The sequence below is a fragment of the Ochotona princeps genome, chromosome 14, assembly GCF_030435755.1.
Source record: "Ochotona princeps isolate mOchPri1 chromosome 14, mOchPri1.hap1, whole genome shotgun sequence".
Classification (NCBI taxonomy): Eukaryota; Metazoa; Chordata; class Mammalia; order Lagomorpha; family Ochotonidae; genus Ochotona; species Ochotona princeps.
Window position 1 is genome coordinate 42200749 of NC_080845.1, and position 26143 is coordinate 42226891.

The 26143-nt window shown below is 36.9% G+C and overlaps 1 protein-coding gene across 1 annotated transcript in view; it reads right to left on the reverse strand.

Moving 5' to 3' along the window:
* The window catches only part of FOCAD (focadhesin), a 266859-nt gene that overhangs the window by 179869 nt on the left and 60847 nt on the right, over positions 1-26143 (reverse strand). Inside the window, exons 8-10 of the mRNA XM_058672241.1 lie at positions 24799-24886; positions 22127-22329; positions 11307-11564 (exon numbers count right to left, since the gene is read on the reverse strand). Of these exons, the coding sequence (XP_058528224.1) occupies positions 11307-11564; positions 22127-22329; positions 24799-24886 (549 nt within the window). The remainder of the gene's footprint in view (positions 1-11306; positions 11565-22126; positions 22330-24798; positions 24887-26143) is intronic.

The window sequence follows — 26143 nt, forward strand, 5'->3', positions numbered from 1 at the left end:
ATAAGAGTTATGGGAGTCCCAGAAGATGCAGAAAGAGAAACTCGTTTTATGGATATATTTAGTGAAATAATAAAGGAAAAATTCCCTAATCTAGAGAAAGAATTGGGAAACAACATCCAGGAGGGCCACAGAACTCCCAACAGGCTTGACCAAAAGCAATCTTCACCAAGACACATGATCATCAAGCTCTCTTGAATCGAACATAAGGAAAAGATCCTGAAATGTGCAAGTTAGAAAAATCAACTGATATATAAAGGAATGCTAATTAAACTCACAGGAGACCTCTCACAGGAAACTCTACAGGCCAGAAGAGAATGGAGTGACATATTCCAGATTCTAAAAGAAAAAAAAAATTGCCAGCCAAGGATAACATATTCAGCAAAGCTTTCTTTTGTCTTTGAAATGAAATAAAATTCTTCCACAGTAAAGAAACGTTAAAAGAATATCCTCTTCCAAACCTGCTCTACAAATGACACTTAAAGGTATTCTCTTGACAGTCTTTCTACCTATGTTCCCAAAGCACTCTCATGACTCCACAATGGCAATTTCCTTCTTGTACTGAAGAATAATGTTTAATGCCTCTATCAACCCACAAAGCCCTATCATTCTGAGGGGAAAGATTTTAGCCTTTCATCTTAGAATTATCAGAACCACCATCCAAGAGATTTGCAATAAATATATGTTGGATGATTGAATGAAAGATTTAAAAACTTGATACATAAAATGGTACCTAATAAAAACAAAGTATCTACAATATTTCAAGATAAATGGTAATACCATTACAATTCCATTTAATACAGATAATGCTGAGTCTCTACCATTAGCATTGAATACAATCTGACACTAAATACACATAACCACAGTGAAATGCCACCAGTATAATTAACACTAATAATAAGTCAGACTACTGGAAATAATGGAGGTGGGAAAGACTGAATTATGGGAAAATGTTAAAGAAAGGGAATTTGATTACTTTCACACGTATACTGTAACAAACTAATTAGCCAAGCATTGCTAAGTGCCAGTCCCTGCTGATATGTCTAAATGAATAGATAATTTGATCGCTTTAAATCGGTACATTCATTGTACTAATGCAAATGAGCAAATCTAAGCTGCCTACAACACTAGCTTCAACACCTGTTTTTGTTTTAACTCAACCTATATCCAATTACCATGATTCCTAAATTAATAAGACTTCATTTAATAAAATTTTACTGTCATCTAACCTAACCTAATATCATTCCTACCTAGACTACAACTATTAATTCGGATGACATATGATAATCTTAGAACATAGTTCATTGAAGCTAAGACATTAAGTACATACATCTTAAACATCTGCATCAAATGAATCAGTCAATAAAACATGTATCAAAGCCCAGGAACTCTTTAAGGTTAGTAGGAGGCAAAAATAAGTAAAGCATGGGTTTCCCTTGAAGAATTCTTTTCATGAGTTGTAACTGCATCTACTAAAATTTCTCTTTGAAAATAGCTTAAATTCAAGACTTAAATTCAACATGAGTACATGCAACTTCAAAATACTAATCATTCTTGGTACATTTTAACAGTTTTTTTTTAATTCTACAACCTGGCAAATATGGATTAAATGAGTTTTTATATGCTGGTTTTCTATATAGATAGAGGAAAAGATACACAAATCATCTTAAATGTTAAATAAATAAGCAGTCCAATCCCAAAAAAAAAAGTAAGCAAATCTGACAGGAAACACTATCTCCCAAAGCCCAATCAATACTCCATAGTACTATACTGTAGAAACCATTTCAAACCACTTCTTCACTACATATTTGGTTCCATTTGTTTGTAAACACATCTACTAAGATGAAACAAATTTGTCTTTGTGCCTTTACTTTGCTTTTTCTGTTGTTATTGTTTTCCATGATAAAGTTTTGTAGATTAAGGGATTCCTCTTACACCTCCCTTCCTACCTGCCCATTTTATGTCACCCACCATTTTCTGCCACATTATCACAACAGTCCCTTTGCAACAGTCACAAGTCCAAACATTCTGCTATTTAAGTGTATCAGAGCATTTTAGGTATAGACAATAGTAGAAAGTCTATTGTAAAAAGGTACATTCAACAGTTTCATTGAGTGTCCTTTTATTCAGGAGTAGAGATGTGTACTGAGACACATCTTCTCTTCTTGGTATGCTAGTCTTCCTTATGCAGTTCATCCATGACAATGTATGTATATACATGTTTACCTATATATCTATTTGCTTTGTATTTTGCATTCATGCTGCCTTATGTCAGAGAGACCATATGATATTTGTTCTTTCGGGAGTGGATATTTCACTGAGTATGGTCTCTAGTCTCATTCTTTTTAATGGCTAGGTAATATCCCATGGAGCAGATGTACCACAGTTTCTTTATCCATTCCTCTTTCGATAGGCATCTGGGTTGTTTCCATGTCTTTGTTTTTGTAGATTGTGTTGCTATTTATATACAGTTACATGTTGTTTTCTCATACGCAGATTTCACTTCCTTCAGATACATTCCCAAAAGTAGGATAGCTGGGTCATAGAATAGACCAATTTTAGTTGTCTGAGCACTCTCCATACTGACTTCCATAGTGCATATACTAGCCTACACTCCTACCAACAGTGGAGTAGGGTAGGTATCATTTTCTCCACATCCACACCAACAGGTGCTGTTAGTGGATTTCTGAATGTAGGCCAATCTCACTGGAGTTAGGTGAAACTTCAATGTCATTTTTATTTCCCTGACAGCTAGGAAACCTGAGCATTTTGTTTACATATTAGTCATCTGGATTTGTTTTGAAAAATGTTTGCTCATTTCCTTCACCCATTTCTTCACAGGACTTTTATTTTGCTGCTATCGAGTTGTTAAGTTCTTTGGAATTCCTGGATATTAGTAGCTATCTGTTACATAGTATGCAAAGATTTTCTTCCATTCTGTTGGCTGCTTTTTTGCTTTGTTGATCATGTCCTTTGCTGTACAAAAGTTTCCTAGTTTCATGTAGTCCCATTTGTTTATTTTTGCTTTGACTAACAAAATAAAACTTCATTTTTCACTTTACCAAAGTCTATATCTTGCACAGTACTTCCTATGTTCCTCTAATAGTTTCATAGTTTTAGCATGTAGATTGAGGTCCTTGATTCATTCCACGCTAATCTTTTTTTAAGGTGATGGGTGGTGGTTCTTCTGCAGGCTGCTATTCAACTGTCGCGATAGCATTTATGGAGGAGATCAAGCTCTTTCCTTGGGTTATTTTCAAAAGTTAGTTGGTTGTACATCTTTGAACTCCCTTTTAGGGTTTTTATTCTGTTCCATTGATCACCTTCTCTGTTTCTGTGCCAGTATCAGACTATTTGATGACCACTGTCCTGTAGTATATCTTGAGGTCTTGAATTGTGATTCCTCCAGCTTGATTTTTATTATTCAGGGTAGCTTTGGTATTCGTAGTTTCCTGTGCTTCCCACTGAACATCTTTTCTGAGAATGTTATTGGAATTGTGACTGGGATTACATTGAATCTGCATAATACTTCTAGTAATATGGACATTTTGATGATGTTGATCCTGCCAATCTTGGAACATGGTACGTCTCTTCATCTTTTACTATCTTTTAATGTTCTTAATGTTTTACAATTCTCATCAGAGAGGACTTTCAGAAATTTGGTTCTTCTCCACTATTTTACAGGGGACTGTACTTACTTACAAGTTGTTTCTCAGACTTGGAGTTATTTGTGTATACTAGGGCCATTGATATCTGTATATTAACTTTGCAATCTGCTACCCTGCCAAATTCTTTTATGAGCTCCAATAGTGTCTTGATTGAGTCTTTGGGTTCCCCTATGTATAAAATCATGTCACCTGCAACAGGGATAATTTTAATTCCTCATTTCCAATTTTAATTCCTTTAATTTCTTTTACTTGCCTAATAGCTCTAGCGAGGACTTCCAATATTACATTGAACAGCAATGGTTAAAGTGGACATCCTTGCATAGTTCCAGTGGAAAAGCTTCCAGTCTTTCCCCATTTACTATAAATCTTGTGTTGGGTTTTTTGGTAAACTTCCTTGATTTTGTTGGAGAATATTCCTTTTGTACCTATTTTGCTTAAGGTTTTTTGCATGAAGTGATGTTGCATTTTATCAAATGTCTTCTCTGAACCTGTAAGTGCCAACCATCAACTGTCCTGAAAAACTGCCAAAAGTCTGTTACCTCAAAAGAAGCTAAGAACTATCTTGTGAGTACAAGCTTCATGTATTCAACAATGGATAGTGTAAGTTTCATAACTTAACACAGCGGTTCCACTTTAATAAGTGATCAGTGTGTAAGAATCTGATTTTACAACTGTAACTGAAAAGCGTAAGGCCAGGTAGCATTAAAAAAAAGAAGAAGAAGAAGAAGAAACAGCAGCAGCAGCTCACAGTTTTCAAAGAGAAAGGATAGGGGACAAGCATCTGGTAGTCTCTGCAGAACATCTTGTGGCAGATGGTAGGAGTCCATGCATGAGGGAGAGACCTCCGTCACCAGACAGAAGCCGAAGTTCAGCACAGCAGTCAGGATCTAGATGATGCAACAATCCACTCTTGTAAGAACTCACTCAGGATCCCACAAGAAGTATCTTAATTCCTTTTGAGAACACAAAGCAATAATAATCCAAGGATCCCCAAAAATCTCTAATAATCTAATCTAAGGACCCTCCAATCTTGATCACAAGTTTCTAACACACAAATCCTTGGGGACAAAGTAAAATCAATTCCTGGCACTCAGATGTAACAAAAATGTTTCCCTGAATAAAATTCTCTGATTCCAAGGGCTAAGTGTATAAAGGCTGAAGAATGATGGGTGAGATGCATCTATGGGCAGCTTAATAGGATCAATCTACCATTCACCTTGCACTCTCCAAAGAATAAGATGGGCCTGGAATGGTGGCATAGTATGCTAATCTTCCACCTGCAGTAATGGCATTGTACATGAACACCTGTTTGAGTCCTAGCTGCTTTACTTCTGATACAGTTTCCTGCTAATGGCCTAGGAAAGTGGCAGAGGATGGGACAAATGTTTAGGTCCCTGACCCCATGCAGGAAATGCAGAAGATCCAGAAGAAGGTTCCCAGCACAGGGCCAACTCAGATTTAGCCACTTTGGCTCTTTAGTGAGTGGATGGAAGACCTCTCTCTCTATCTCTCCCTCTCTCTGTAAAGTTTTGAAGTCAAATAAATAAAACAAGAAAGAAAGAAAGAAAGAAAGAAAGAAAGAAAGAAAGAAAGAAAGAAAGAAAGAAAGAAAGAAAGAAAGAAAGAAAGAAAGAAAAAGAGAGAAAGAAGGAAAGATAGAGAGAGAGAGAGAGAGAGAGAGAAAGAAAGAAAGAAAGAAAGAAAGAAAGAAAGAAAGAAAGAAAGAAAGAAAGAAAGAAAGAAAACCAACAGCACCAGCTTGCTATGGCAATTGCAGGCTTCAGTATATACTCTGCTTGAGCAGAACTCCTCAAGCCTATGATGAAATTCAAAGACCACATCTTCTTTTATTCTGATTCTCCTCTCAGAGCCTTTCAAAACACTAACAGCCCATCCTACAAGGACATTTAACCAAAAGCACAAACTCATTCCTGATATTTACTTGGAAGCAAACCAGCTGCACTGCTTTCAATGCAGTTTTGGATACTTCATCATCAAGCTGTATTCTCATCCTTTCTGATGCTCAGTGTTCAGAGACACAAGACCAATAGATTTTGTTTCAATACATTAATAAGCTAGTGAATGACACCGTGATAAGGGTGGAACTGAAATGTAAAAATCAGACAGTTTCTTTCACAAGAACTGCAACATCATTAACATCATCTACAGACCCAGTAGAAGTAACTCCATTCAAATGAACAACCAGGAATAACAGGGAATTTATGTAGACCTGCTTCTCCCAGCTTAAACTCTTGTCATTTCTCACACATCCGGGGGGGGGGGAAAGGGGTTTAAAATCAGTTTTAAAAAGCATTCTATTCTCCAGATATCTCTGTGGGGTTTATAAAAAAGAAATACGCATATTGTCACAGAATGGAATAGATACAATGTGACTGTATTTTGGTCTATGCTGCTCCTGGTCTGTTTCATGCTCACGGGCTTATTCTAATTTTTCCCAAAGTATAACCAATGCTGTGGCCACCAGAGAATAGTAGTACAGCTCTTACCTTACTTGTAAAGCTCTTTGCTAAAAATAATATGCCACAAGGCTTCCTTTTACCACCCTAAGGACACAGGGAACAGACTGACTTCAGGTGGTGGATATTCAGAGAACTCAGTAGCAACAGGACACAGTGCAAGGTCCAAAGACTCTTTTTGCAAGTTCTTTTACAGATAGAACACATTTTACTCTTTTCTCACAGCAATAACTTACAGGCCATTAAAATTCACACATTTCCTATTCATTTCTCATGTTAAAATATGGATATGACCTGGAGTAGAACTATCACAGGATTTACCCAAAATGTCAACTTTTACTATTTGATAATACATGATTTTTAAAAGACCAGCAAGTCATGGGCCATAAAACTGACCACATAATTGATTTCAAATGGCTCAATTATTTGTACAAATATTTGTACACTTTTACAAATGGAAGAACATGCCTGGAAACAACCAAAAGGACAAAATAAAGTCATTAAAGATTGTGATTGCTCCTATACAGGAAGATACTCAGCCAGATTTAACCACCAAAATATAAAAAGCAAATGAAATTGCTCAGTGCCATAAAAACCTAAGTAAAAACAAAACAAACAAAACAAACGAATATGACTCTATCCTGATTACCAAATGACAGCAAAAAACAAGTAACTTTCAAAGTTCTGAAAGAAGCACAGAGTTTTCGTAAAATGCAATTGGCTAAGCTCATTAAGAGACAGGGAAGAAGTTATACTTCTCGAAAACTAAATGTATAAGCTTTTGCTCTTTATCATTTTTCATTTTATAAATCATTCAAAAGGAAATCAATATACCTTACACACAGTACTGAGAGGTAATCTATTAAAAGTGAGATACTAGACTATTACATCGCTCTGTTGTCAAGCACTTCAACCTATCTGAAAACTGCCACTGCGTTGAATGTGTCAGTTCTAACTAAATATTTACTCGGGCTAAAACTCTTAACTATAGAAGAAAAACACATTTTCTCAGATTTTAAAATCAATAAGAAATATCCTTGATTTTCAACACAGAATAAACTTGTTACCAGGTATTTTTTTCCTGCATATGTTTATAAGACCTAAATGTAAGCATGTGATAAAACCCATTAGGCTTTTGTACAATCACAAAGCTATATGAAAAAAAGCTTTACTCAATATCTCTATTACTCCATAAGATACAATGTCCCATATAACAACTACTGGGAAGCCCAATAAAGAAGGAAAGGTAGAATAGATGTTATGTACGGTTGTATGAGGTGAAAGAGGAAGAAAAATGATGATGTTGGGCTAAGAGTATCTGAAACAAGACACAAGCAGTTTCGTGGAGGGCACTGAGGAAAGTTGTACTGCTGTTAAGCTGCATTTTCAAGGATCAGATTACTACTCAGGGAAACAGATTTGGATCTCAGCAAGTGAGATGTCACCATGTTCAATTCACATGTATAAAAATGCAAGTCAATCAATATTAAGTTCCTTTTCTCTTTTTTTTTTTTAAGAAAGCTGTATCAGGCTCAGACATATAACTGTCCAGAACCACGTTACAAATATATGTCACTTATCAATTATGTGTTCAAAGCATGATTTGATATCATCCTTGAATAGGGTCACTTAGTCCAGAGAGTCAACAGCATTCCTTAATTAACTCTGTAGAGCTCAGGCTTAACATTTACTGCCACTGGTTCACAGCAGATGTGGCTAAACCCTGGACCAATCACCATAGTAGTAAATGGCTCTCTGATGGGGATGAAATCAGGCCACTGGATAGGACAGCATATGAGCTATAGAGTCATGTACTTCTGCTTCAGTCAAATGTAAGCACTTCTAAAGGCAACCAGCATAATTTGCATGAAAATGTAGGAAAACAGCTGTACTTAACAGTATCAAGAAGACAAAAATTTTTATTTAAACATAATAAAAAAGAACATGACCCTTACCAACTACCATTTCAAGGGAGAGTGGAACTAATTTTGAAAACAACAATGTTTCCCATAGACTTATCTCTGGCTCTTGACTCCTGTTCCCACAAGGGCAGACCTTGCTAGAGGACCAGGATGGCTCAAGTACTAGGGTTTCTGCACTCATGTGGGAGAACTGGGCTGAGTCTTCCGCTCCTGGATCAGCCACAGCTACTTCCTAACCATTACTAGCATTTGAGGAGCAAACTAGCAAAAGGGAGTACCTTTTATCTTTCTAATCTCTCTTTCTCTCAGCCTCTCTCCCTCTCTGTCTTGCACATTCACTTCCAAGTAAATAAATAAAATGTTTTAAAGAAATGTATAAGGACTATTAATATCTATTAATAGCATTTTGGATATATAAAAGTAAAATTTCCTATTTTTTCCTCAAATATTTGTTGATTTATGGTCTTGGCTTTGGTAACCATATTCTCACCACTTCAACATCATGGTCTGAATCCAGGTAAGTCTCAAATAGAACTCACAAGGCCAGATTCCCTTCAGAATAAGTGTAGTCTTCCATGAACCTAAATGTACTGAACCTAACAGAAATGATGAGAGATCGACAAATATTCAAACTGTGGAAGAGGAATGCATCAACTGTGTGACAGTTAACAAGGAACATAATACTACCAAAATAAGGTCTATTTATACCAGTTAAAATTAATAATAGGGACAATACCAAAACATACTTCAAATATGTCTCTTCATTTCCAAACTTGTCACTACACCTCACAGAATTCTTACAATAAACCAAGTGTCACTTATGCACAATATATAGTTGGATAACTTTCATGTAGGCAATAGAATTCCACTAAAACAGCACTAGAAGACAACCCTGACTCCTAATTTTACATCACCATTTATTTAGCCTCGTTTATTAAAAGTCTATTTTTTCTTTAGTATCAAATCCCATCTGAATTTGAGCCACTGTCTTCTACAAGCATGAAAGCACAAACACAGGTGAAATAATCATATATGTCACATAGTCTTCTCATCTAAATCAAGGAGACAGAAATCATTCCACCAAGAATAGATTATGTCTAACTAGTTTCAGTTTTATATACGTAAGCATATATTGATAACTAGAAAATTCATTGTTTCAAAATATTCAGACTCTCTTTTTAACTCCTGTTTCTGACAGCTTAAGGGCAGTAAAATAGTATAAAATGACCACTTTAAAAGAAAAAAATTCAGAGGAAAAAGACCATCTTCTATTTATAGGCCACTTTTTTTTTGTCCTACTTCAAAGATTTTATGTCTAAATTCCTATTAGTGATACTGTCTTTGTATATGCATGGATTTGGGAAACTAAGTATTCTACTCTACCATCATCTTACCAGCATAATTTTACTGGATATTTTTCTCATTTGTTTCAAAACCACTCCCAAAAAATGATCAAGATAATAACATCATATTTACCTAAACTTTTGGTATTGTGTCTTAATAAACTGGTATTTTAATAAATAATTGAAACCAGAAAATGCATCCTAAGCTGTTCCATTTCGTGGAACATGGGAAAAAAACAATGTGTTTATTTTTTAAGATTCATTTATTTTTTATTAGAAGGTTAGATCTACAGAGAGAAGGAGAGACAGAGAAAGATCCTCTGTACACTGGTTCACTCCCCAAGTAGCCACAATGAATGGAGCTCAGCACACCCAAAGCCAGGAGCCCAGAGCTTCTTCCAGGTCTCCCACACAGGTGCAGGGTCCCAAGGTTTTGAGACATCCTCCACTGCTTTCCCAGGCAACAAGCAAGGAGTTGCATGGGAAGTGGAGCAGCTGGAACACAAACTGGCATCCATATGGCATCCAGGCGAATGCAAGATGAGGACTTTAGCCACTAAGTTACCGTGTCAGGTCCAAATATAATGTTTATAAAGATACCTGGATGTCCAAAGGCTACCAGCTAAAGACTTGAAGTCACCTGAGTCTAGACAACCACATGGCAGCTAGAATGGATAATGAAATGCCAAGTTTTAGCATTTCCCATAGAACACAAACTAAGAACCTTTACTTTATATTTTAGGCCTATTTAAGTAGCCACACATCTATTATAGGAAAACTATATTTCTTCTGAGGGACCCATCCCACCCTTATTTCAGAAAAACCAGTGGCAAAGATAATCTTTGAGCCCTGAAGCATCACCCACTTTTAATCTACCCAAGATTGATAACTAGAGTGGCCTACTTTCCTATCATGACTGAATCAAGGTCATTTTCTACTTCCCTCTTCCTGTTAAGTTGTAACTGCAAGGTACAAGGCTTTGGGTTGGTATATCAGCATCTTTGTGTTTCTTTTCATGTTCATCTCTTAATAGAAAAGTATGTTTTCCTGGTGGAAAAAAAATGGTGGTAGAGTTAGGATAAATGTATTTGCTTAAGATATCAAAGTATTGTACCCTTCCCTTCAAACACATTCTAGAGACTCTTCCAATTTGGGGGTAGGGGGAGTCAGATTACTATGCTAACTATGTGGCTAGTTTAAAAGGTGGGAAAAAATGTTTCATTAAGCACCAAATGGTTTCTCCTTTCACTCTAAGTCCTATGCAGATAAGAAAAGATGTTTGCCTTCACATTCAAGCAGAAATAAATCACATATACAGCAGAGATACAGTGATTTCTAGCTTATTAAACAGTTGAATGAAGATCAAAATGCAAGAATTTAGAAATATATTAATGTTTATTGCATTGGAAAGTTTTCTGAATTGACTAATCTGGATCTACCTTCAAATTTCAGTTTTATAACTAAAATGAATAGTTTTCAAAATGTTCATGGAAAGTAGCATGCATGGATTTCAAAAAATTTTGTACGAAAATAAATTTATCTCCCAAATCCAATTTTTCACAAGCTTTCTAAAAGGCCCATATATAACTTGAAACAGGTTACAACAGTTAATAAAAACATTATAGAACAGCAAATTGACCCTGTATCAGAAGACTCAAAATAGCACTACACGTAGATTTCCCTGCAAAATGTGCTTTCATTAAAGAACTGCCATTCATAAGTATGTATCAAGTCAAAGGAGAAAGAAATTTGGACAATAACAACAGTTACAGGAGAAAAGAAATCAACTCATAATTTAAACGTTTCAGTAAAATAATCCATGAAGTAAGAATAATCAACAATTCCAATTATGAAGCGTCCCCCTCCGCTCCATTATTATTTATCATTTTCTTGTTTTACCTGAGAGGAGTCCACTTCGGCTAATTCCGTAGTGATCTTCAGTATTCTGCGAAGATTTTGTCCTTTATCTTCAATAAGGAGGTAAGCCAGCAAAAGGAAAACAGGCCCAGGAACCACGGTAGTAATAGGCAGCAATGACTCCACTGAAGCCAACCAGTCACTCACTGCAGACTCTGCTCTCATCACTTCAAGAATCCTCCGGAGTGTAAATATTGAGCCATACAAGCTGGTTATAGGGAATGCAAGCTCACATGAGCTCTGAAAAAAGAACACAAAATAGGCAGGATTAGATGAGAAAAATATATTTTCTAATGTCTGACATCCACATAATTTTTCACAATTTATTACAATAAATCCTTCCTTTGAACAAATGAATACCAACTTTGAATTCCTGCCCTAACTACCCTACACACTTGAGATCATAAGACTACACAGAAAAAAACAATTCTTAGTGAAATGCTAGGGGCACCTATTACAATTTTTCTTTCCACCTATCATTCATTTTCAGTTAAGGCTTACGGGGTAAGTGAAGCAGATGGTCAACACACAACATTTACAGGCAACAGAGTTTGGAAAAATTCACTTACACTGAAGAAGTATTCCCCAACGAGAAAAAAGACAGAACACCGTTACATTTAGCCAGTTCTAGCCACTCACAAGACACAGACTGGGGAGATGATGGACTTGGAATGAGGGCATTTAGCATGTTGACAGAAACAGAGTTGCTTCACTGGGGCCTGGGATTTCATTAATACCTGTGATTAACTTCTGCAATAAGAAAAAAGCCTGACAGCTCTGTACTGAAACAATGAAAATGTTATGCTGAAATCCATTTGAGAAATATCTCCTCATGGAAACAGAGTACCAGCCCCGCACAGGGCTGTGTGCCCCAACAGCTGAGGAGAGGCCACGGAAACCGAGCAGCAGAAGGCACTGCCTGCAAGCACGGTCATTACAGCCCTGGAGAGGGGGATGAGATGAAGTAGAACTCCGCAGATTATAATTGTCCAGTTACTGAAGGATGATTTACATGGACGAGAATAACGACGGACAGGAAAGAAAGTAAAAATTCAGCTTCACAAAAATTTTTAGTAACAGCTGTGTTGAGATACCATTCACTTATATTATGATATGGAGCTTTTTAAATGTTACAGCTCAGTTTTAAAATTCATAGACTTATGGCCAGTGTCCTGGCTCAATAGGCTAATCCTCCACACTCAAGTGCCAGCATCCCATGTGAGACTGTGAGTAGTTTCTTTACCTTGACTGTTTTCAAGGTTTATCCATGCTGTAGTGTGTTATCAATACCTCATTCTTTTATCACAAGATATATGTCATTGTATAGATATACATGTTGTTTTTATTCATGCATCTATTAATAGACACTTGGGTTGTCTCCTTTTCCAAGGTATTATGAATAGTCATTCTGCCAGGAAGACTCGTATAAAGGTTTTAGAGAAAAAATATATACATATATATAGAGAGAGAAAATAAATATAAGATTTAATTAAATAATACCTACACTTAAATAGTTGTATGTCTCTAAAAACACCTTTTTCTCAAGAAGCTGAAATTCTTTAAGTGCATGGATTTTACAGACTAATGACAAACAGCCTTGAACTTGAGATTTAAAACACCAGGATTCAACACAACCATGCCAGCTATGACCCATAATGAATACTGTCTATGTCTTACTTTCCTCCTCTGTAAAACTGAATGACTACCTTCTCGTGGGGAATTGAGGTGCATGTGAGACAATATCCAATGAAGCACCTAGTATAAGGCCTTAAGTTGCAAAACACAAAAAACTACTCACATGATCACTGTCATTCTAAGAAGAGAAAAGTAAAACTGGTAGCTACGAGTATAAAAAATAATTTGGAAGTCATTATGAAACATAAAATGCATCAAAAGATAAAACATTAAAAAGACTCACACACTATCATATCCAGATGTGAGGATACAATTCAGTATGCGTCTCTGCTTCCAGACCAAGATGGACTCCCAATGAAACTGTTTACTGTATCTCAACAATAGGATGCTGAACTCTCTGCCATTGTCCATGCCCACAATGATGGACATACGATTGTGTATGAAGAACTATACTATAATGATATAGAGGAACTCAGTGAAGGCGGAGGGAACTGGGGAGGGGATAAGGGAAATCCCAGGGCCTATGGAAATGTATCATAAAATGATAATAATAAAAAGAAGTAAAAAAAGGGGGGGGACTCATACAAGTACAAAATGGAAAAGAAGAACAATCCTACACAACTTTAGTACTAGGTCCATGTTTAGTTCTGCTTTTTATTTGCTTGAGGCTATCACAGAAGGAAGTAGGCACAACACTGAATAAAATGTCACAAAATGGACCCACTGAGTAACAGCTGCAGTTGGGATGGTCTCAAGACCAAGATGCTATCAGGGGTATTCTATTGGCACAAGCTACCAAATCTTGGCCCCACTGCCTGGGAAACTATGGCAGTGCCAGGAGACTGTCAAATCTAAGTGTTCAGAAATAAGGATGATATTATAAGAATTACACCTGTATAAACAACAACAAAAGAAAAATAAACCCAGAAAAATAATTTAGGGAGGAGTTTGACCTAGAGGTTAAGGTGATAGTTAAGAGACCACCTTCAATATCAACATGCCTGAGTTTGATTTTCAGCTCTGCTCTTGACTTGTTCCTCCTGCTAAGGAAGACCCTGGGAGTCAGTGAGGTAGGCTCAAGTGACTGCATTCCTGCCACTCAGTCCGCTCTGTCTGCTGGGAACACTTAGGGAGTGAATCATTGGATAGGAGTTTTCCTTCCCCCCCCCCCTTCAAAAAAAATAAATTAAATAAAGTGGCGGGAGGGGGGCAGGCAGTGGGAAGAGCAGGGGAGGACAACGCGATGCTCAGTGGTTAAATCCTTGCCTTGCACACACCAGAATCCCATACAGGCCCCAGCTCATGTCCCAGCTGCTCCACCTCCCATCCAGCTCCCTGCATATGAGCTGGGAAAGTAGCAAAGGATGCCCCAAAGCTTGGGAAACTTGCACCCACAAGGGAGAACCAAAAGAAACTCCTGGCTTCCAATCGGCTCAGCTCTGGCCATCACAGCTACTTGGGGAGTGGGCCAGCAGACGGAAGATTTTTTTCTCTGTCTCTCCTTTTCTGTGTAAAACTGACTTTCCAATAAACATAAATAAATCTTTAAATATATATACAGATTTTTCAAAATATTTAAAGAGAAAAATGACTTACATGATCACTAAATGGTTGGAAAATATCTTTTACAAAAGTAAGAAGTTGGGATTGGTTTTGAAAAGCTTTTTAATAACAATGCTCAGATACATTAAGTATTCACAGTAAGAGAAATCTGATACTACTTAGGAAATGAATATAAGCAAACAATATAGATTTTCAATAACCACAGAATAGCATTCATCTACAGTAGTGAGTAAATATATTTAACCAAATGGAGATTAAAAAAAGAGATTCAGACTTGGAAACTCTTAAAAGGAGAACTGGTTTTTGATATAAAAAATATTAATCATTCACCACATTGTAAGACTCAAAAGCATCTTTCCAGCCCTACTCTTCCATGAAGTCTAGACAACAGAGAAACAATTTGGAAGTAGCTGTTAAAACCAAACAACAACCCTAACCATCCTCAGTCTCATTTCATTCAGACGATAATGAAAGAAGCAAAAGACTTAGAAGTTCACAACTTTAAATCAACAGCTCTTCGGAAACAAGTTAACTTACAATTATTTTAATGTTGCCTTGTAAAAGTGAAATACTACTGCTATTTATTCCCGAGTTCAACAAAAAGGGAGGTAGGGGTAAGGATAAGGATGGCAGTATAGTACATGGGCTCTTGCAGTGTACAGGTACTTCCAACACACCAACCACCTAGCACCTGAGGAACCATCTAGTCTGGCCCTGCCAAGGCAACTGCAGGCAGGAGCTAAAACCCAATAAATCTATGGCAGGCTAAATTTTAGGATGATAATTTTAAATGGCTTGTAAAAGTTGTTACATATATCCAAATGGCTCTTGGGAGAAAAAAAGATTCCCCACCCTTGCAAATAGCCAAGATCTGAATTTCAGCTCTGCCTTCCGCTACCTGTGTAACCTTGGAAAGTTCACTTCTTTGATCTTGGTTTTCCCAGTTTGCAAAGTGAATATTTTTCCAGTGTGAATATTTTAAGAACACCATCAAAAAATACAAATTAAAGCCACAACGAAGGGCCCTATACACAGCTTAGTGGCTATATCCTTGCCTTGTGTACACCAGGATCCCATACAAGCGCCAGTTCATGTCTCAGCTACTCTACTTCCCTTCCAGCTCTCTGCATGTGGCCTGGGAAACAAGTAGAGAATGGTCCAAAGCCTTGGACCCTGCACCCACATGACAGACCTGGAAGAAGCTCCTGTTTACTGACATTGGATCGGCTCTACTCCAGTCATTGTGGCCACTTGGGGAATGAACTATCAGACAGAAGATCTTTCTCTCTGTAAATCTGACTTTCCAGTAAAAAATAAATAAATCTAATAGGTGTTATTCAGCTTTAAAACACACACACACATACACACTCTGAAATGCTACTTCATACCCATAAGCGTGGTTAAAACAAAAAAGATAATAGTAGTAGTTGCAAGAATGGGGAGGAATTCGAACTCCAACATATTGTGAGAGAAATTCAGAATTGTATAGTCCTTTGGAAAACAGTGTAGCATTTATCATTTAATCAGAATTGTCATATACTTAGCAATTCTACTCCTATAAACAAATATCCAACAGCAATGAAAATGTATATAAGTAGAAAAACTTACACTTGAATATTCACAGCAGAATTGTTCATAACAGCCAAAAACTAGAGACAATTCAGAAATTCATGAACAAGTGAATTGAAAGTAAATGTGACGTATTCATACAATGGATATGTACTCATACATGTTACTACATTGGATGAGCCTTGGAAATATTACACCAAGTAAAAGTATGCCATTTACAAACCACATGTTAAATACTTCAATTACATAAAATGTTGAAAATAAAATCTAAAGGGAAAGAAAATAGAGGTTGTCCAACCTGAGGAGTGAGAGAAAGGGTACAGTCCTTTAAGGAATAATAAAAATGTTTTTCAATTGGTTGCAGTGAGGGATATAAAATCCCATTGGGTATTTACTGAATACACCAAAAGCCATTATTTAACCTCTCCATGCTTTAGTTCCCTGTTAGGCAAAATAAGACCAATAATCTCACCCACTTCAAAAAGCATGTGGTAAAAATGAATGAGCTAATATGATCGGCAACTTAATATGAAGTCTGCACATGCGAAGTGCTTCTTAAGCAACTTTGTAAGCAGGTGCTTTGTTACCAACTGTGTCTTGGGTCGGAGAGATTGACTACTCTAAAGTTCCACAGCTGGACATGACAAAACAAGAAAACAATAATAACCACCTATTTCACATTATTGTGAAAGATATGAATTTACTCATGTAACAACTCCTGGCATGCCACACAGGCTAAAATGCTAACTTTGGCTATAAACAGGACAATGACAAAGAACTGAAAATGCTACAAGACAAATATTCAAAATGTTTTTGCTTAATTGAAAATAACTCTAAAAGACAATTACTTAATATTGTATTATTACTAGGGATCATGTCTAATTTAAAGATACATACACACTCAGATCAAGGATGGTCTCCCAATGAAACTGTTGAATTTATCTGGACAATAAGATGCTGGACTCTCTGCATGGTCCATGCCCGCAATGATGGAATTATTACTGGTTATGAGCTGTAATGCTATAATAATATGGAGGAAATCAAAATGGGGGGAGGGCTTGATGGAATCCCAGGGCCTATGGAACTGTGTCATAAAATGAAATAATAAAATAAATAAATAAATAACATCATCAGAGGCCTACTTAAAAACATAGATACATACAAACACACACAAATAAGCTACAGTAGGTCCTTGCTCAAGTAAGTCAACCATAGATCCTTCTGTTACACTAAAACAATTTTACAAGCATAAATTTTACCCTCCAATACAATGACAGAAATTTGGCTAAGTCTACTTTACAGTTTCAAGCCACAAATCCACCCTGGCTTCCCTCCCAAAAATCTTTCCTGATTTTGTCTTACTGGTTGCACCAGCGGCTCTGAGTGCTCATTCTCAGTTCCACATCCACCCTTCCTAATTGGCTTTTGCCATCCTACAGATGGTACTTTGCCAACATATCCTTTTGATCTTCTAATGTGATGCTAGATTGTGTCAATAGAGGGTACAAAACAGAGGCCTAGAGGAAGAGGTTTCTCTGGGTTGGCACAGTTGCCCAATAAGCTAATCATCTGATTGCAACACCAGCATCCCATATGGGCACTAGTCCAGGCTTAGGCTGCTTCACTTCCGATCCAGCTCCCTCTTCATGGCCTTGGAAAGCAGCAGATGACAGCTCAAGGCCTTGGGATCCTGCATCCATGTGAAAGACCCAGAAGAAGCTCCTGGCTCTGGATCACTGCCAGGATTAGCACAGGCTTCAGATCAGCTATGGCACGGTTCTCTGTGTGTGTCTCTCTTCTTCTCTGCAATATCTGCCTTTCAAATGAAACTAAGTAAATTAAAAAAAAACACATTTTTGTAAAAAATAAATAAATACATAGATAAATGAGGCTTCTCTTCAAGTTCCTGGATTGCTTCTTTCAGTTCTGCTACCACAGCTGCCAAAGGCAAGTGGGAAACTCCAGTAGGTGGTTGCCTGTGACCAGCTCCAACCTTTACTACTCCATCACCCAGTAGGCTAGAGACATTCTCTCCATCTGGGTGTGCTCTTTAGACTGGACCACAGCGATGGGAAGTTTCCTCCTTGAGAATTCCTCCTTATGTGGAGGTAGAAGTTGCTCCCTACCGTTACTACTGCAACACTCCTTTAAGACTCTTTTACAACTTTCAGTCACCTAAACACACTGCACTGTACAGTTAACGACTGTACTTAATTTCCTTGTTCAAATAAGCAGTGTGGTTTCTCTCTCCTGACTAGATCCTGACTCACACATTCATGCTTTCTTTTATCCCCGTGATTCTTTGGTGGGGGAGGATGATTTTTTGAGCACTTTACAACAAAAACCTAGTGTTTTCTTTTCTTCTACCTGGGAAGAGCACAACAGTTTTACATATGATGTTTAGTAGCCAAAAAGAGAAAGGATTGTTTTCTACACACTATTTCAAGATTGCTTCATTGATTTGAAATGTATAATGACAGTTTTACTCATTGGTTTACTCCCCAAACACCTGCAAAACCTAACTTTGGCCAGGAAAAAGTCAGGGGCCAGGAGGCCCATCTGGGCCCCCCATGTGAGTGGCAGGAACCCAGATCCTTGAGCCATCAGCTGCAGCAGTCCAGGCACATCAGTGGGAGGCTGCACTGGAAGTACAGGGTGACCAAGACTCAAACCAGATACTCCAATACGGGCTACAACTACCTCAAGCAACAGCTTAACTTCCTGTGCCACAACACTTATCCCCACACACACAGTCTTTAAATAAAAATAAAAGCAAAAAGGCTTATTATTTTCACTTGATTTTAAAGAAATGTGAATATTAGGTTTGATCTCTTACATGTTCTAATTCTTAGAAACTGGAAAAAGTTAAATTTGTACTTTATGTCATGACTATCAATACTGTAGATATGGAGATAAAATTGCCGAATCACAAGGTACAGGATATTTAACCTTGTCTTCACACACCAGAAGAAATGCACTTCTGAAAAATTTATGTTGTTCTAAATCAAACTCAGTCATCAATTGAAATACATAAATAAACACAATAAAATCTACAAAGAAATAGAAATAACCAAATCCATGATTTTTATACAGACGTCTTTCTGATTTTTATGCAGAAGTCTCAAGGTAGTAAAACAATCTTGCATATTCTTATCAGAAGCACGTGTTCCCACTAAAAAAATTTACTCACTGTCTACCAAGTAGTAAACAACAGATAAGGTTCTGTAAATACAAAGGAATGGATGTCAACCATTTCATTACGGATGCAGGAAAGAATAGCCTGCTTGACAACTGGCTGAAAACTGCCTTGCCCTTCTATGATCAGCTCAAAAAGGTAAAGCAGAAACACATATTGTGGAAACAGACAAAAGGTTCAACAGTTCTTGAAATTTCAATACTAACAATCTAAATCATTGCAAAATTCAAAACACTTTAGGAAATGAAGACAAAGCAAGAAAGGCACCTAGATACTTTTCCTCAGTAAGCTCTTAGTGAGGCTGTCTAAGCACAATTGAGTAACGCCAGAAAGACTGGGGACACAAAAAGAAAGCAGTTCAGCTCCAGCTAGGGGGCAGGCTGATAACATTTAGCCAGGGCTTGAATAAGTTCAGAGTGAAGAGCGAAAATCTTCTGTGCAAATATTCACACTTGGAGAATTTAGAGCAAGTTAATCAATAGATGTGTCTGGAATACCGAACCTCCCAGACAGGTGCGGGAAAACATCAACAGGAAAATGTGGCTTAACTTTTTTTTAAATGGAAATCATATCTACTTAAAGCCTCAATGAAGCAGCTCAGTAGCATACGAAGGATTTTTATAGCCCTAGTGATACTTCTTCCTCTTCCCTCTTCACTAGCTGCTAAAAGAAAAGTTAAACTACTAGTGTTGAGTAACATTCACACACACAAACCCCTGAACAAATAGTAAGCTGAGTACTTCCGTATTAGGGTCAGGGGTGATACTTATAAATAACACTTAGGATTTGAAGGAGAAGAAATGTAACAATACATTCTGCCCTGCCCATAACCAAACTGAAGATCCAATCATCGTCAAACCAAGAGGAAAGGGAAAGAAAAGAAAAAGAGAAAGAAAAAGAGAAGGAAGAGGAGAGAAGAAGGAAGAAGGGAAGAGAAGGGGAGGGGAGGGATGAGAAAGGAAAGGAAGAGGTGGGAAGGGGTGAAAGGGGAGAGAAGGAACTTCAAGTTGTTATGGCCACTTGTGAACTCCTATTAAGGCTGGTGCAAAAGTTCTCTAAAGGCAAATAAGATACTTATTTCAGATTATCAAATTTTGTTCAAACAGTTAACAAAGTTTGAAATGCATTCAACATGCCAGCAATTATAGGCTGGTTTTTGCTACATGCTCAAACCAGGAATAACAACACCATGTTTTTGCTAAGAGAATACATAACAATACAATAAAGTATATGCTTTTCCAGATGAAACAACAGCCACGGCCTCAGCTTGCATTTTTGTAGTTCTTCTCTCCCTGGAAACTTGCAATGTTTCACTAGCTTTATCTTATTTAGGGTTAGGAAGTGGCAAGTAGTATCACATTTTACCAAAGGCAAATCTCAAATACCAACAGAAGTAGTCTGGCAAATCTAAGCCTAGAACCCAACACTGACAATATATTTACATCATTTTTTTTTAAAACACCTTTATTTGCTTTAAAAACGTAAGACTTCTTGTACAATAAAGCATAAGCATGTTTCATCTACAAAGTCAGAATATCTTCCTCATGGAACACGCAGGAAGAAAGGAAAATATATTTACATCATTTTAACAGGAAAGGTGAGACTGAGAAACCACAATAAGATAGCTAGGACTAAGAAGGGTATTTGACAGATCTGTTATCTTTCTTTTTTTTTTTAAAGATTTTATTTATTTTTATTACAAAGTCAGATATAGAGAGGGGGAAGAGACAGAGAGAAAGATCTTCCGTCCGATGTCCATGTTTCACTCCCCAAGTGAGCCGCAACGGGCCGGTGCGCGCCAATCCGATGCCGGGAACCAGGAACCTCTTCCAGGTCTCGCATGCGGGTGCAGGGTCCCAACGCATTGGGCCGTCCTCAACGGCCTTCCCATGCCACAAGCAGGGAGCAGGATGGGAAGTGGAGCTGCCGGGATTAGAACCGGCGCCCATATGGGATCCCGGGGCTTTCAAGGTGAGGACTTTAGCTGGTAGGCCACACTGCCGGGCCCAGATCTGTTATCTTTCAATTGGAAGATATCAGAGCCATTATGACAGGAAATACAGCATAAGTATCACATTAAAAATGACTGAACGGAGCTAGCTTTCAGTCTCAGGGTTAAAATGTTGCCCTCCTGTATCACAGTGCTTGAGTCTAATGACCTAGTCTTATTCCTGCCTGCATCTTTCTGCTAATGACTCTTGGAGGTGTTGGAAATTACTTAAGTGATTACCTTCCTGCCTTACACATGAGACCTGGAAAGGGTTCCTGAGCCAGGCTTTGGGGCCTGGTCCAGGGCCCCTGTGGGCACTTGCACAGTGAACCAACAGATGAGCGCTTGCTTGCTCTATCTGTAGAGAAAGGATAGGAAGGAAGAAGGCCAGCAGTCTGTCAGATAAGCAGGGAGCGTAGGGTGGCCTAGTTCTTACCCCAGAACTCCTGGACATTTAAAGACATTTTCCACTTCAGATTGTCCTAGATTTACCAATATCCTGCACTTATTAAAAAGCATGTTAAGCCCCCCCCCAAAAAAATCCCATGTTTAAGTATGGCAGAGAATCACTAGTTTAAATAAGATTCCTTGGAACCATTAACTACTATGTGCACCAAAGCCTCCACAGGCAGTTATGCAGCATTTCCAAAACTTCTTTCACTACAGGACAACATTCCTTTTTCATAGTCCAAAAAAATAATTTTAACAGCTTAACCACTGTCTTGTAGACTGGCAAAAACCAATAACAGAGTTTAAGCCCACAAAAATACTTCATCAGGAAGTAAGATTATTTTCAAAGACATAAATCTCACACTGACATTTTAAGAGAAACTAGGACGGACTCATTACCTTTTGGCAATCATCTCTGTAACACTCCTGTTGCACCATTTCCAGAAGATTTAGAGCCAACTGCTGCCTCGAGGGCCCTTCTTCATCCAGAAACACACAGTCTTCCAAGGTACTGGACGATAAAATTTGCAGAACTGGCATCACTAGCACCAGAGAAGACTTTGGTATTTTGTGATCCTCAATGGAAGACAGGAGCTTCAAAGCTATTAGTCAAGAGAGCAATTCACATGTTTAAAATTAATATAATCCAACAAAATGCTGTTTTGCCTAAGAGTAATATGCTTTCTCTCCCCTTGAAAATTGAGCCAGACACAGTAAATCTTATAAAAAGAAGATGAGAAATTAATTATCATCTAAAACAAGCTGTTTCATGTATATCACTGAAACTTTGATGACATTCTTAGAAAAAATGCCTAACATATATCATGATGCATAAATCAACTCTGCTTTAGGTCAGTATGGATTTTTCTCCAATACAAGTCAACATTTGTCCTTTATATCCCCTGAGATACTAGTAGTGTCATACCAAGAGATCAAACTCAGCTGCAAATAATTGATACAGGACTGTCCTACAATTGTAATTGCTAAGAAGCTGATCACCAAAGTCTCAAAGTCCGGAAGCAGTCACACCCATTTTAATAGCTAATTCTAGAGTAGAAAATTAACTTACACATTAGGAATATACACACACACAGGTAATAAATTAGATGTAGAATTTCTCCAAGACTACTAACAGAATAAGTTAAGGCAAAAGTACAATTATTTTATCAAGGTTATCGTTGAAGGATACTATTCATATCTATAATCCAACTAGTAGCAATTACCAGCACAATATTATCTTAATTCAGTGCAAAGTTTAAATAATCAATATTCTCTTATTTATTCTATTTCTTTAAATACTCTTTCTCAATATATGAAAGGACAATTCTTCCTTATTTTTTAATACAACACATTCACTCAGTAGTTTTCAACATGGTTTATTCACTCTGACTATGGTAAATTCAAATCAGAGACACTGACTTATAAAAGCAAAAAGGTGGCCCCGTCAACAAAAATGTCATTGAATGTTAGAACGTACAACATCCTTTCACTACACATTAGCCACAACATAGGAGTAGGTCTTCAGAATTAGAAATACGGCTTCTTTAGTCCATAGCTTTTAATTTTTGGCGCCAAAAACAAACAAAATCCTTTCATACAAAATACCCAGGAAAAGTTAGTTTATAGAAATAGAAAGCAAATCAGCATTTGTCTGCAGCTGTGGGTGGGAATGAGCATCAACTACAAATGGATATAAGAAATGTTGGGGGGCTCGGCAGTGTGGCCTGGTGGCTAAGGTCCTCGCCTTGATCCCATATGGCCACTGGTTCTAATCCCGGCAGCTCCACTTCCTCTCTATCTCTCCTCCTCTCAGTATATCTGACTTTGTAATAAAAATAAAATAAATCTTTAAAAAAAAAAAAAAAAAAAAGAAATGTTGGGGGTAATGGCAATGTTCTAAAGCTACACTGTGATGTGTGCTGAACAAATAGTAAATTTACTTAGAAGTGTTTTATTGAACACTTTAGAATGGTGAATGCTATGATAGATAAATTATATGTCAACCAAGCTGTTTCATAAACTATGAAACCCACAACTGTCACAAGAAGCAGCACTACTTACTCTAAGGGGAAAAGCAGGCAAACCCACCCCAGATCAGGGCATAAATGAGCACAAAGCCAGCAAGCAAAAGTTGGGTAGGAAGCAAAGTCTCAGGAGCAAAGGACCCCTTGGTGTGCAAAAGACATTTCCCAAGCAGATAACAAATGAAAGTGTAATTCACTTTCAAAATTCTGATGGCTCCGAACACCCAGAATAAGCCACCCAACAGTGAATGCATCTCACCATTTTTTAAAAATACGGATGTCTGGCGGTACTGTACAACATCATTTAGACAGATCCCCCTCAATATTACAGGGGTTATACTGGATCATGTAAAGAGAGGCAACAGTAATGTAGATTTGTACTTTAAAGGTATGACTTGTTTGCCCATTACAAGGCCAAGTAATTTGATTCTTGGCCACATTTTTCTGACTGGAATATTCTTACCTCCCTTTCACATCTTCATTCACCTTTCTTTAAATCAACACTGGACAATCAAAAGAATATTATCTTTCGTTTGTTTCAGCTAAATTCATATCAGTCTACTTCAAAATGTCCAAGCAATATGAAAATAAAAGATAAGTTAGTTTGGTGAAAAAAGGATTTTGACCCATGCAGTTTTTCTTAATATGTACTTTCTAGTAACACATAATACAAATTAAATTTTATTCAATGTAGCTCCAATCATGAACATTAAAGCTACAGTTTACAAAACAAAACAAACAAAAAACTGCCAACAACTTACTTTCAAGGGTTTTATGTTATTTCTCACTTTGCTGCCCAATTGAGAATAAGATTGAGATGCCCTTTAATATATTTGTAAGAGAATTCAGAAAAGCTACTAACAAACAGTCAAGTTATTTGGTAAATTATAGTATAAGGAAACACCTAGTTGGGCTAGGAAACAAAAATTTTATTTGATAACAATTAACAGGATAATTCAAAGGATGGCATAAAATACTATTCAAGTAACTCTCCACAACATCCATGCCATGTCTAAATTGGATTCCGGTGAATCTATTTTAGTTTACCTAGGGTTAAGATTGGCTTCTGCTGACTCGCTGGCGTCTGTAGAAGAAGTACAGCTATTCCAATTATGACCAGATCAACAGGAAAATCCTGTAAGAACAGGGCGGGAGAGAGGATTCATTGAAAAAGTTGGCAGGATCATGGCTCTATAATATGTATCCAAGAATTGCACATTCAATATCAAATATTATAAACCTATTGTTCAAAATTATTTATACAGCTAATCAGCTCCATTGAAGAATGAATGAATACTATATGGTCTGAAATAAGCTAAAAATAATATTTCACCTAGTCACAAACCAACAGACTACAAACCAAAATAATTCAGAGGGAAAATTCCCTAATCCAGTAAACTGACAAGTGTGCAAAATGCTGATTTTTGCAAACCATTGGATATTACACAAAATATCAAATTCAAGAATATTTCATTTCAGAAAAGTAGCTCAGTTTTTCAAGTACAGACATGACTAATCTATATAACTTATAATGAATTATTCTAAACACATTCTAATAAATCTTGTTACTATAATAAAAGAAATATTAGTGCCAGAAAGCAGAAATTATTTTTAACTAAAGTAATTTATTAAATATATTTTAATGTAGCAAAGCAAAAACCGTCAGAAAATAATATCATTAAGTTTGTAAATTATATTAATGAAATGAAAAAGATATAAACATTAGATTCTAATAAAATGTAAGTAACAAGATTTTTTGAGGTTTCTGGGAAAATTATATAAATGAAACTAAAGGATCCCTCATATTAAAATTAGCTTTCTGAAATATAAAAACCCTTTTAAAGTAACACCTGAGAAAAAGCAATATACTCCAGCATGCTCAGAAGTTATAATCTTACAGATAATATCAACTTAGGCACAAATTAATAAATACCCTAAACAAAGTTTCACCATTTGAAGAATGACTTTAACCAAAAAGCAGAAATTTTTAATGTATTTATTTATAGACATTTCTAAAAACAGCAAAGGCAGAAATTATTCTGTGGGTTTTAAAAAAATGTCATAAAAATTCTAAACTGTATCTTTGGGTACAATACACAAGTATGTTCGATATTTTGAATATGGTCGAGATCAAACAATTCTTAACTATCAGAGGGCAATAAACCAACATACACACTATATATCATCACACCACTAACAATATACCGGAAAGCTTTTTTCACTCAAGCTCTCAGTATTCGGCCACAAAGTAGTTTTTTGGATTTTGAAATAAAATAGACGTGTTTATAGTGGCTAAAATATAAAGCTAAAGAGACATAAGTGGAAATAGCCTTCTCCAGGAAGGGAACAAAAAAGGACTGGCCTGTTCAGGAGAGTGGAAGAGAATGAGATA